At 37.6% G+C, this 14,057-nt stretch overlaps 1 protein-coding gene and 1 non-coding gene across 2 annotated transcripts; one reads left to right on the plus strand and one right to left on the minus strand.

The window, feature by feature from the left end:
• Nucleotides 1-1,532: 1,532 nt before the first annotated feature.
• LOC130467621 (uncharacterized) lies at nucleotides 1,533-2,360 on the minus strand. The gene has a single exon (XM_056836186.1). The coding sequence runs from the start codon at nucleotides 2,358-2,360 to the stop codon at nucleotides 1,533-1,535; it is 828 nt and encodes a 275-aa protein (XP_056692164.1).
• A 1,243-nt stretch (nucleotides 2,361-3,603) lies between these two features.
• On the plus strand, nucleotides 3,604-3,709 carry LOC130468326 (small nucleolar RNA R71). Its single transcript, XR_008928717.1, has one exon. It is a non-coding gene; the product is annotated as a small nucleolar RNA R71 (small nucleolar RNA).
• The last annotated feature ends 10,348 nt before the right edge of the window (nucleotides 3,710-14,057 follow it).

A 14,057-nucleotide genomic window follows, 5' to 3' on the forward strand; every position in this document is an offset into this window, starting at 1 on the left:
ATTATGCAAAGTATATAATCTGAAATTCCTAAATTAATAATAAAACTATAATTTAATTCAAGAAACATGGATTAAACTAATAAAACATATTTAATTAAAACATAACTAAAACATAATTTAGTTTAGGGTTGAGAATTAACCAAAAACTAGAAGAGAAAGAAGAGGTTGGCCGGCGGTGGACTGGGGTGGACTGCGCGGCAGCAACACAAATGGTCGTGGAGGATGGCGGCGCAATGGTGGAGCAGGGTGGTGGCTGCGCTGGGGCGTGCGTTGGTGGTGGGTAGCACTCGAAATAAGAAAGGGGAGAGGAGGAGAGCCGGCTGGGCAAAGCAGCAATCAACGGTGCAGCACACCGGTGGTGGTTGCCGTGGTGGTTGCCGTGGTGGTTGAGAACGATGGTCGGCAGCAAGGCACGGTGGTCGTGCGGTGGTGGCTGACCCGAGAAACAAAACAACGAAGTGAGGAGGAGCGAAAAAGAAAAACAAAAGAAAGAAAAGAGAAACGAAAGGGAAGAAGGACGACGAAGAAGAAGGTCGAAGCAGAGGGGTGCTTACCGGCGGCGGGCGGTGATTGACCGGCAGCTGGAGCACGGCGTGAAGGAGGAGAGAAAAACGGCTGTGAGGGTTTGTTGTACGTGAGATTGAAGGAGGGAGAGGAGTGTATGCTTGCTTGGGTTTCACGTGAATTAGAGTAAGGGAAGGGAGGTTTGAGTTTTTGGGTTTTAATGTTGGGCTTTCCCAAGTGGGCTAGAATTAGGATTTAGCTTTTATGATTCGAATCCAAAACTGAATAAGATCGTTTTCTAAATTCAATCAATTTTCGTAATTCGATTTCTTTTCAACGAAAAATTCTAAAATTACTTTTGATTTCATAAATCATTAAAAATATTAAAAATGTAATAAAATAAATATACGTTGATTATATATTTATTTCTAAAATTCGTAAGTTCTTATTTAAATATAATTAACTATACGTTAAAATATATAAATAATATTTCTAAATTTGCGGGGGATTACATACGATAACAAGTCACATCAATCACACAAACACATAGTAAGGTGACCTACAAGATAATTGGCTAGCTATTCTTGATACGAGACCAACATCTTACCGCATACCATTCAATTGGTTCACACAATGCCAAGCAGCTATCAATGTATAGCACAACCGACAGAATTTCAGAATCATAGCTAAGTTCAAGAGAAGCTCCAAAGAGTCAAAAAGAGTCCGAACATGGTTTGAAAGTCAAATTCACTATGCAGGGTATAAGGAAATATGAATGCAATGCAAGTAAAGAAAAACAACTAAACTAATCAATAATACTAGGAAAGCAGTACATTTTTTTCGTTGCACGTAAACTCCCACCCCTAATGGATGGTACAAAGCGTACAACACCTACAAAAGCGATAAAATTACACTAAGAAAGCAATAAAGGATAGAATATCCCTCCCCCAAGATAGAATGATGCAGTGTCCCCACTGCACAAAACACGACAGTAAAACCAAAGTGAGGGGAAGAGAAAACTTACAACTTCACCGATTAGGGGCACCAAACCCGGTGCCTTCGAGTACCGAATCTCTTGTTCCAACTTTTGGACTAGCATCAACTGCATCTCCAGGATCATCATCACCTGCAAACCCTTTCAAGCCAAGTGCATTATTTGAAAGATTTCTAGAATAAGAATTAGGCAACTTAGCATTAAAAGCAATCAAAGAACACGACACTTCTTGCATTGAACTTTTCATCTCATGAGACAAGCTAAAGGCCACCTTGTCATCCCCTACAGTCAAGGTTAGCTTCCCTTTCTTAACATCAATAACTGCCCCTGCAGTATGAAGGAATGGCCTTCCTAAGATTATCGGAATCTGATTGTCCTCTGCTATGTCAAGCACAACAAAGTCTACGGGAATATAGAATTTACCTACTCTCACGGGGCGGTCTTCTAAAACACCTAAGGGGTATTTAATAGAATGGTCGGCCATTTGAAGAGTAATGGTGGTACATTTTAATTCTCCCATGTTCAACTTTTTATAAATAGAGAGGGGAATGACGGACACACTAGCACCTAAATCGCATAGAGCCTTATCAATGAATAAAGCACCTATATGACAAGGGATTGAGAAACTACCGGGGTCCTTTAATTTAGGAGGAGACTTGTTTTGTAACATAGCACTACACTCCTCAGTTAGAGCCACTCTCTCTACACCACCAAGATCCCTTTTCTTAGTGATTAATTCCTTTAAATACTTTGCATACATAGGAATCTGAGATATTAAATCAATGAAAGGAATTGTTACCTCGAGATTCTTGACCATAGCCAAGAACTTACCGAACTGTTGATCAACCTTTGTTTTCTGCATTCAGTGAGGAAATGGTAGTGTAGGTGCAAAAGGGGGAGAATCAGTAACCTTCTCCTACCTGCTTTACTTCTTCTTTATTTCATTCTCAACACCTGGGATTTCAACCCCTACATCCACAATCTTGCTTTCAACATATGCCTCTTCACCAGACTGATGATCACCCTTTGACTTATATTGTCGATGTGGAAATGGCAATCGAGGAACAAAAGGGAGAGAATCATCAATAACCTTCTCCTCGACTCTTTCCTTAGCCCTTCTAGCCTCCTCTCTCCCCTTTTCAATATCTATAAAATCAGTAGGTACCAAGGGGGCATCATATGTAGTACCACTCCGAAGAACAATGGCACAAGCACTCTCTCTAGTGTGATCTTGAGACGACATAGATTGCCCTGGAAGTTTACCCGGTTGCCTTTTTGACAAAGTATCAGCGAGTTGAGCAACTTGGTTCTCCAACATTCTATTTTGATTCTTCAACTCCTTTATGCTTTTGTCGTGGTTCTTTTGAGCAATCTCTGAGGTCTTCTGCATATTCGCTATGAGCTTATACAAATCACTCATGTTAGGCTCTGGAGTGGCATTGCTCTGCGGAGGTTGTTGCTGATAGCCTTGGTGCGGGGGTCTATTAAACCCCGGGGGAGCATTATGTGAGGCTCCTTGTTGAAATGGAGGCCTAGCAACATGTGGTTGAGGTGGATGGAACTGTGGTTGCGACCATTGTTGTTGGGGTTGAGGATTCTGAACATTGTTGCCCCGATATGAGAAATTTGGATGATTCCTCCAACCCGGATTAAATGAATTGGAGTATGGGTCATTGGGTTGTCTCTGTTGAAAAGCATTCACTTGCTCCAATTGCGTAGTATCCTGTAAACTATAAGAGCACTCATGACCAAAGTGACCTTGGATGCCACATACTTCGCAGTAAGAAGTTGTCACTGGAGCTACACTAGACATAGCATTGATACTCATTGGGGGTGTACTAGACTGAGGAGCCTTCAAAGAATCGATCTTCAGGTTCAAGGCTGCCACTTGTGAGGACAATAGAGCATAAGCATCGACATCCAATTTTCCCTTCTTAGATGTGGATCTGGTGGTGCTGTAATGGTTGGCAGCTAAATTGGCAAGAAAATCATAACCTGCATCCACTTCTTTGTCAAGAAAAACACCCCCAGCAGCAGAATCAACCGTGTTCTTTGTTTCATCTTCCAAACCATGGTAGAAAATCTGAACCAAGAACCATTTCTCAATGTTGTGATGCGGACACGACCGCTGCAAAGCCTTGAATCTATCCCAGGCTTCTCGAAGTGATTCACCAGGTTCTTGAGTGAATGTAGTCAGCTTATGCCTTATTTCAGCAGTCTTGGTGGGTGGAAAGAATTCTTCTAGAAAGGCCTGTGAAATAGCACTCCACTCTGTCTCCTTGACATCATTCAACCATGTCTGAGCCTTATCACGAAGGCTAAAACCAAACAACATGACTTTCAATTGGTCTTGAGTGACCCCTTGATGCTTGATAGTACCACACAGTTGGTTGAACCTCTGCAAATGGTTGGTGGGTTCCTCAGATGGATGGCCACCATATTGACTCTGTGAAACCATGGAGATTAGAGCGGGCTTGATCTCAAAGTTGACTGCATCAATAGTTGGCATTGTGAGCCCAGTCGGAATACTATTCGAGGAAGGAACCCCATATGATTTCAGGGATTTAGACATCGTGTGACTCGGTGGAGTCTGTGAGTCTTGGGGCCCTGACTGCTTCTTCTTTTTCTGTTGCTTTTTTAGTTGACGAAGGGTCTTTCCGAGATCGGGATCGGGAGGAACCAAGGTACCCTTTCTGGCAGACCTGGGCATAAACAACAACGAAAGAAAACGCAGTGAGATTTGCCTCAATTGGAACTAAGAGTTCCAATGAGACAATGGAAACAATTCAAATAATCAAACTAAAACTAATAGAATCTAGCCGTCTCCCCGGCAACGGCACCAAAAACTTGATGAGTTAAAAAGTGATACCGCAAGTGCACGGTGTCTGTTGTTAGCAGATACTTAGCAAATACGGGTCGATCCCACAGGGAGACAAGTTCTATTAGTTTTTGCCCAATTATACGAACTATTTCAATAACGAAAGTTGAGTTTGAGTATTAACTACTAAAGCTAAAGCAATAATAAAAATGCGTAATTTATCAATGAATTAAAGGTCTAGGGCGTCTGTTCGGTTCACCATGCTTATACCAATCCAATAACACAATTCAATTCGACAACGAATAAACCAGATCGAGTAATTAAAGTACATGCTAATCCTACGGTCGGGTCTTAACACTTTCAATTCAACATATGCAGTACGATCGCTAACATAATCAGAATTGCCAATTGTACAAAGCCTCTAAAAACACGATCTTTCGATTCTAATTCCTATTAGCTAGATAATTAATCCATGAAATTGGCCGATAACATGAATCAACGATTAAGAACAAATCAATTGGAATTACTCAATCATAATCTATAAATTAACGAACTTTAATGCATAACGATTATGGTATAAACATGGCTTCCCTTACTTAGCCCTAGAAAAAGACTACTCGCTCATAATTAATTTAACAATCATGAAACGAATAATAATAATGGAATTCATAATCAACGAACGAATTAATCTAAGGAACGAAAAATAATAAATTTGAATTAGAGAAAAAGAAATTATGAAATTACCTTAGATTGATGAATGAATGAATTCAGAAAAGCGTTCGACAATAAAAATAAACGTTCAAGGAATTCTAAGAAAAATAACATAAGAGCCCTAGGAATATAATTCCCTTCAATATTTATAGGCTTCCTATTTCTGAAATAATAATAAATAAATAAATGAGAAAATAAAAATAGAAGTCGTCAACGATTGGTCGATGGCATGAGAGACATACACAATATGGATTCGTCGGCCTGGACGCACTGTGGGCGCAGCACTTCGCTGTGGGCAAGCCAGCAACTGTTTAGTGAAGCGTGAGTGAGATGTGGGCGCAACAACCCTTGCTGTGGGCGCATCACTTCTTGCTGTGGGCGCAGCACTTCGCTGTGGGCGCAGCACTTCGCTGTGAGCATGGCAGACGATGTTTAGTGAAGCGACGGGGTGCTGCGGGCTGGGTGCGGCCACAAAGCTCTAGATATGGGCATAAAGCACTTCGATGTGGCCACATTGCACGATTCAAGTACGATGTTGCGATGATGCTTCCCACATTACCAAGATTTTATGGCGAGCATCAGAAACTAGCTTCATGTCATCCAAAATAACGAATTGCCTCGATGGCCGAATAACTCAAGCTAAGTGAACCGGAACTTCCGCAAATCATTTCCGAAAACTTCATTTTCCGATCAAACACGACGTTTTCAATACGAACCATCCGATAGCCATTTGACCCACCTCTAAATCTCCAGAAACATCCAAATGATTGTAAAATCACCTGAAATATCAAAGAAAACACAAATGGAGCGTAATAGAGTACGATAACGACGACTTATGCAATAATGACTCTAAATGCAACAAAAATGAGAGAAATGCCTAGAAATGCAACCTAAATGAGCCTAAAATACCCTATATAAATATGATTCATCACATACTTAGAACCTTCCCCAAAATCAAAACTTGGATATTTAATATCCTAGCATAACAATTATTGAATTAATGATTGAAATTCATTAAAAACTCTATAAAACACCTTCTTTAAACTTTCAGCAATATGAAATCGTTTAAATCTTTCCCAAAACCAAATTATCATGCTTATAACAATAATTAATAATAGTTTTAATAATTCATAATCATTCTACCATGACTTAAAACCATTAAAGCCTTAAAATTCATGCTTTAAATAATCAAACTCTTATTTCAATAAATTATGTAATCTGCAATTTAATAATTAAATTACATAAAACAAATAAATCTGAAATTTATAATTGAATAATAAAAACTATACATTTAATTCAATAAAACGTAAATTACATAAATAAAACATAATTAAAAAATTTAATTAGCTTAGGGTTTTTATGAATTAACCAAACGAAAGAGAAAAGGGTGGCTGGCCGGCAGTCAAGGACGGCGGCAGCAGAGCAAGAGGTCAGCGCGCCGGTGGTGCAGCGTGGCTGGTGGCGCGAAGGAGGTGCAACACGGTGGCTGGCGTGAGCAAGAAGCAAGATGTAATCCCCCGTAAATTTATAAATTTTATTAATATATTTTAACGCATATTATTTATATTTAAATAGAATCTATAAATTTTAAGTAATAAATATATAATTAACGTATATTTATTTTTATTTTAAGTACGTTCTAAATATTTAACGATTTTGAACTTTATTATATTTATATATTTAATGTATATTTAATTTTATTTAAATATATTCTAAACATTTTAGCGATTGTGCAATCAAAAATAATTTTAGAATTTTATGTTAAAAAGAATTCGAATTAGGAAAACACTTGAATTCGGAAAAACAATCCTATTCGGTTTGACTCAAACACTAAAATCCAAATCCTAATCCTAGCCCACATGGGAAAAGCCCAAAATAAAAATCCATTCCTTCCCTTACTCTAATTCACGTAAAACCCAAAGCAACCAAAACCCTCCCTTTCTATTTCACGTGAAACACCAAGCCTCCTTCCCTCAGTTCTCTCTCACGGTGGTGCCTCTGCCTTGCTCTCCACGTCGCCGTCCCAGCCGCCACAGTCACCGGCGATCCCTAACACCGGTAACTTCTTCGATCTTCTTCTTCATTCTCCTTCTCTTTCGTTCTCTTTTCGTCCTTCCTTAATCGTACTCCCATTGTTGATTTTCGCGCAGCACAGAACTCCGCGAGTCTGTCCTCGCCGCCAGCCCTACCGCCGTCAGCGCAGCCGCCGGCCACCGCACGGTAGCCTCCCCCTTCTTTCTTTCTTTTTTTGTTGGTTAAAGCTTTTCTTTTAATTTATTTTCATGTGGTTTAATTGCCCCTCTTCTCTCGCTCAAGGTTCCCGCAACCAACCACCACCACCTTGCTCCCACTGCGCGACGCCGCCACCTTCAGCCGTGCCTCACACCGCCGGCCAACTCCTCTCTCTTTCTCCTTTTGGTTATTTATTAAACCCTAAGTTATTTAAATCTTTTAATTAAGTTTATTAATTTGAATTTATGTTTCTTGAAATTAAATTATTAATCTTTATAGTTAAATTATAATTTTCAGATTTGGTGTTGATGTTATTAATTAATTATTTTCAGTTTTGGTTGATTAATATATAAGTTAGGGTTTAAATTAGTTTAGTGATTTAATTCATGTTTATTGAATTTAAATTATAAGTCATTATGATTAAATTATATTTTCAGATTATATATTATGTTTAAATAGTAAATTTAATTTTCAGATTATGCGATTGCATTAAAATAATTATTTTTAATTATTAAAGCATGAATATTTAAGGTTTTAATAGTTTTAAAATCATAGTATGATGTTTATGAATTATTAAGGTTATTGTTTTTACGATTTTAAGCATATTAATTATGGTTTGGCGAAGTTTTAAACTATTTTATATTGCTGGAATTTTAAAAGGGATGTTTTATTGGAGTTTGGAACGATTTGGGATCATTAGTTTAATAGTTATTATGCTTGGAGGATATTTAGTTAAATTTCGATATTTGGGATGGTTCGAAATATGTTTAGGGTCTATTTAGAGTACTTTAGTATTGCTGTAAATTGTTGGATATTGATTGGGAATTTTATTGGTTGTTGTTAGGCGGAGAATTCTCTTTAGGCGACTTTTGAAAGTGTTAAAGTGGCCTATCAGTTTGTTTACACAAGGTACGTACATACCTGTGTGCTTGGAATGTGTGCTAATTGTTGAATTCATGTTGAATTTGTTGGTGAACTTGGTTGTGTTGAGATTGTTGTTGAACTTGGTTATGTTGATATTATTGACGAACTTGGTTGTGTTGAAATTACATGTTTAATACTGTTGGACGAACATATTGAACTTATATGGCATTATGAGAATTGTAACATGTTAGTATGGATGATTGATACAAACATGTTGGTTGGGACCGCTAGATTATTCTATATATGTTGGTTGTTGTTCCCTTTTTAGCTTTTCACTACTTTATGAGGGCGGTGGACCTTGTTTAGTAAGTTGAAACTTTACACCCATATACAGGGGTTGATCATGGTTAAAGGAAAGGTTGGATAAATTAGAATGAGTCTTGATTGATGCCTTTGTGATCACTTACTTAATTCCAAGATAAAAACAGTTGTGAACAAATGTGGATTGCATGCCTTATGTGATTGTTGAGTCATAACGGAATCTCAATTTGTAAATCATGTAAAGTGAAACTGAGTAGCAATAGCTTTAGACCGTGCACGTCTAAAGTGACGGACAAACAGGAGTTGGGGTTCATGGTGGTAGCCCATGGCCTTTTCTGGGACCGGATTGATCACCGTGTTCTATTTTTATTCAAATGTTCCTCGATATCGCAGGTCTCTGAGGTTACGGAGTCGCGCCCGTACCTCGTCTTCCTTAGTGAAGTCTGCTGGACGGACAACTCGGTCCATTGTCTATTTCAACTAAAATAATATTATTGCAAAAAGTCTAGCCTAGTCTAGTCTGGTCAAGTATGGTCGTCAAACTATCATGTTTTGTCTGCCCTTGTTTGTGTTCATTAGTATCATGTTAGGGTTGTTCGTTTAATAGAATCATGTTAGGGTTGTTCGTTTAATAGAATCATGTTAGGATTATTATTGATTTAGTATGTAGTACTCAGCTTTGCTGATTACGTGATTTTGCTTGTGCATGTTGATCATGGCTATGCCTTATTGATCCTGTGATGACCCAATCTTTGGTGAGCAGTCTCTAAGGATCAATAAGCATTGTCCATCTGCAGGTTTGAAGATGTTGCATCATTGGGATCGGGAATAGAAAGCTTGTATTTAGTTTTGATTTGCTAAGTTGACTTGGGTTTGTTTAATTGGACTTTAAACTTGTCGTACTATTTATATTTCCTTATTTTCGTTGGTTAATTTTTGGGACTAAACCTGTAATCGATTATTTATAAACCTAAAGTTGGTTTTATGTTTTCCGCTGCAAAATTCTGAATAAGCCGTTACGTTTTCACACGGGCGATAATGCCTTGATGATTCTCTATGTTTTATATTAAAAGATTATTTTAGAAAAGAGAGAATTGTCGGGGTGTTACAAAGTGGTATCTAGAAGCTAAGGTTTTACTTTAATAAATTTTTAGGCGCCTAACTATCTAGTTATTTAAAATAAATTTTTTAAAAATCGAGATTCTACGTATTATAGTGTTCAAAAATTGGTACTTTTTTTGGGGGGGGGCGATTTTCTTTTATCTTGTTTGAAAGTATATAATATTTCTTATTTAAGTTAGAAATCAAATTATTTATTCGAATTAAAGTGACTTTCGAAATTTTTATTCTTTTTCTTATTATTTATTATTCAAAAAAAAAAAATGAGTACAAATCTTTAGAAGTTCAATTTTTTTTTTAAAAAAAGTTGCTCCAAGAGTTAGAATTCGTTATTTAGGAAATATAAATCTTTTTCGAATTAAAAACTTTATTTTCGAATTTATTCGCTACGCATTTCCTTAATTTATTTTACTTTATTTATTTCATATTTATTTTTATGTTATTATTTTATGTTATAATTTTCATATATTATCGTTCTTTTACTTCGTCATTTAAATTATTTCATTGATTTAGTTTATGAGAGATGGGTAGTATAAGAAGGGCATATAAGATAGAATTATATGTGCATTAGTAGCTAGTCAATGCTAGCATAAGAAATTGATTGTTATGTACGTGCGTGTGCTAATTGTTTAATGTTACATTTAAATGTGCATAAAGAATTGTTTGATTCCACCAAACTTATTGCATTATTGAACTTTGTTTATGATTTGGTTGGAAAATCGTTAGTGAGACATGGAATTGTTTATATCAGGAATAAAATGTTTCTTTCCAAGTATACCAACATAGGATCCTTCGAGAAACTTGATATAGAAACCCCTGACATTTACGTGAAGAAAATTGTGTTTGGATGTGAATATCATGCTAAAGTTCAAGGGCAACCTATCTTAATGAGAAAGGATACCATAGCAGCCACTATCATTAATTGCTTACCTAACAAATTTCCATACCTAGAACTCAAGGAAAAGTTTAAAGACATGCATTCTGATAATGGAACTCCAAACTTGGCTAAGTATGGAACTTGGGATGGTAGATGGAAATATGATTCAGAAATTCTGACCACCATTATTGAGGCGGCAGAAAGTGGGTTTAGAGACGGTAAAATCGTAGGAAGTCATGTTGGAGATGCAGTTACAGAAGAACCTATGGGAGTAAGTGTAAATAATGACCTAGAGGAAAATGATGTAGCTGTGGAGAATGAGAATGTAGATGTTGAGACAGAGAATCCTAACCCAGCGGCCCATGAGCCAACAATTGAGATTTCTAGTGATTCAGATGAAGAGCTCGAAAGTGAACAGGAGATGGCAAGTGAGCCTAATCAAGATGAAGACATGGGAGAAGATGCAAACCCTGAGGAAGACCCCGATGAAGACCCTGAAGAAGAGTTCGATGATCTTGAGATCTAAAGTTCACTCCGAAAGCTTTCAGGAGCAATGGATAGGCAAGAGGCCACAAATAGTTAATTAGCTCTTTTATGTTTTAAAGAATAAGTAGCAAAGCTACAACAGTTTAAGGTTAAAGTTTATTGAAGTTTGAAATGTTCTTTATTATTTTGAAGGATGTAATAAACCTTTATGGAGTTAGCAATAAAAGTTAAAGTTCTCAAGGAATTGTTCTTTATTCTATTTTGAGGATTCCATAATACCCCAACCTTTAGGTAACACGTCATGGATTAATTTTCCTATTGGTTGCATACTCAGTGTGAATTGTGGATCAATTTAATTGCCACAATAATATTAAATGATTTGAGTGCATAAAGGAAGTGAGGGCCAATCTAGACCCTCATGACCAATATGATTCAAAATGTTATGCCTTATGTGCAGTGTGTGAATGTCTTTCGTAAATTATTGAGGATGATTATTGTTCAATGATTATTGCATCTTGTAGACGATCGTTGCACCTTCGTAAACGATTGTCGTGACTTCATAAATGATGTGTATTAATGTGAACATTGTTGGTTGAGGCGATCTTTATGGTCAATTCAAGTATTAAATTGTATGGGATGACGTATAGGTGATGTTCGAACCTAAAGTAGAGTATACTAATTGCAGGTCGCGTTCTAGAATGGCCAACAACAATGATCTAGCCGTTGCTATTCACCTCTTGGCGGAAAAGCTGACTCAGGAAAGAACTGAGCGCCCTAATTCTGCAGGGGAAATGTTTAAAAGGCTTGCTAGGGTTAAACCACCATACTTCAAGGGGCAATCAGACCCTACCTTCTTAGAAAATTGGATTAGGGAGTTTGAGAAACTGTTTGAGGCTGTGAGTTGCCCTAGGAGTATGAGAGTAGGTCAAGCTGTCCTTTACCTAAAAGATGAAGCCGATCTGTGGTGGAGAGAGAATGAAACTAGGCTAAGTACTGCCGAGGGATTTAATTGGGACTCATTTGTTGTTGCATTGAGGGAAAAGTTTTATCCTCCTTTTATAACAGAACGAAAAGCACAGGAATTCATAAACCTTGGGATGGGGAGTATGACCATCGCTGAATATTATAGCAAATTTATAGCGCTGTCGAAGTTTGCACCTGAGGTTGTAGCCACAGAGGAGATAAAGGCTCAGATGTTTGAGCAAGGGTTGACCAATGAGATCAAGTTGGGATTAGGTGGAGAAACCTTTACACCTTTAGAGAATGTGTATGAGAGAACCGCCCATATTCATGGCTTACAGTCTAGAAGGGACAAGAAAAATATTGTTGGGGAGAAAAGAAAAGAGTTAGATTCTGGGAAAAACTGAGGGAATTTCAAGAAGAATAGAAACGTGAATAGGAATGAGAGTGGAAATGGAAATTTTCAAGGAAGAAGCAATCAGGGGCACCACAACAACTCGAACCAATCTAAGAGAGTGCATCATTGCAAGATGTGCAGTAGCAATCACCCTGGTAAGAACTGCAAAGTAGAACTAGTGACCTGCAACTATTGTCAGAAAAGGGGGCATAGGGAGTATGAGTGCTTCACTAAGCACAAAAAGGAACAAAATAGTAATGGAGGTGGAAACCAAGTGAGGTTTAACCAGTCTGGAGGTCAAAAGCCTGAAGGGGCACAAAACAATCAAGAGAACTATAATAAGCCTGCAAATGATAACAACAACCCGAATAAGGCTCCAGGAAAGTTGTACATGATGAATCAGAATGAGGATGAATGATCTGCCGATATAGATTCTGGTACTTTTCTATTAACTCCGCGCAAGTTAAGCATTATTTAATTCGTGGTAACTTGTTCTTTTGTTTCGTCATATGTTGTGAAAAGTCTATAGTGGTAGTTTTAGTGAAATAGGAATTTTGAGGATAGAATTCGTCGAAAGAGAATTTTGATTAGCTATTCCCTGAGGTGAGTTACGAGGGCGTAACTCGTTTTCTTTAAGGGGGGTAGAATGCGATAGAAATTCGCGCTTTTTACCTATTTTATGGATTTTTTTATGCATTTTATTGCTTATTTTAGCAAATTTTACAAGTTGATGCAAAGCAAATAGATTCTCCGCATAAGAAAAGGTGTTCATGAGTAACACAAACAGCTTTGAGTTGGCAAAAGAGTGCATATAGGTGGCACAAGTACTTCTCTAGTAAGAATAAGTTAAAAGCTTTTCGGAAAATGTGGGAAATTTCGTGTCAAGTTTCGGGACGAAACTTCTTTTAAGAGGGGTAGATTGTAATCCCCCGTAAATTTATAAATTTTATTAATATATTTTAACGCATATTATTTATATTTAAATAGAATCTATAAATTTTAAGTAATAAATATATAATTAACGTATATTTATTTTATTTTAAGTACGTTCTAAATATTTAACGATTTTGAACATTATTATATTTATATATTTAATGTATATTGAATTTTATTTAAATATATTCTAAACATTTTAGCGATTGTGCAATCAAAAATAATTTTAGAATTTTATGTTAAAAAGAATTCGAATTAGGAAAACACTTGAATTCGGAAAAACAATCCTATTCGGTTTGACTCAAACACTAAAATCCAAATCCTAATCCTAGCCCACATGGGAAAAGCCCAAAATAAAAATCCATTCCTTCCCTTACTCTAATTCACGTAAAACCCAAAGCAACCAAAACCCTCCCTTTCTATTTCACGTGAAACACCAAGCCTCCTTCCCTCAGTTCTCTCTCACGGTGGTGCCTCTGCCTTGCTCTCCACGTCGCCGTCCCAGCCGCCACAGTCACCGGCGATCCCTAACACCGGTAACTTCTTCGATCTTCTTCTTCATTCTCCTTCTCTTTCGTTCTCTTTTCGTCCTTCCTTAATCGTACTCCCATTGTTGATTTTCGCGCAGCACAGAACTCCGCGAGTCTGTCCTCGCCGCCAGCCCTACCGCCGCCAGCGCAGCCGCCGGCCACCGCACGGTAGCCTCCCCCTTCTTTCTTTCTTTTTTTGTTGGTTAAAGATTTTCTTTTAATTTATTTTCATGTGGTTTAATTGCCCCTCTTCTCTCGCTCAAGGTTCCCGCAACCAACCACCACCACCTTGCTCCCACTGCGCGACGCCG

Source organism: Spinacia oleracea, chromosome 2 (genome assembly GCF_020520425.1).
Source record: "Spinacia oleracea cultivar Varoflay chromosome 2, BTI_SOV_V1, whole genome shotgun sequence".
In the NCBI taxonomy this organism is placed as follows: Eukaryota; Viridiplantae; Streptophyta; class Magnoliopsida; order Caryophyllales; family Amaranthaceae; genus Spinacia; species Spinacia oleracea.

Excerpts from the sequence above, each read along its gene's own strand:
- LOC130467621 (XM_056836186.1), bottom strand. The coding sequence starts at position 2,360 with ATGCAGAAAACAAAGGTTGATCAACAGTTCGGTAAGTTCTTGGCTATG.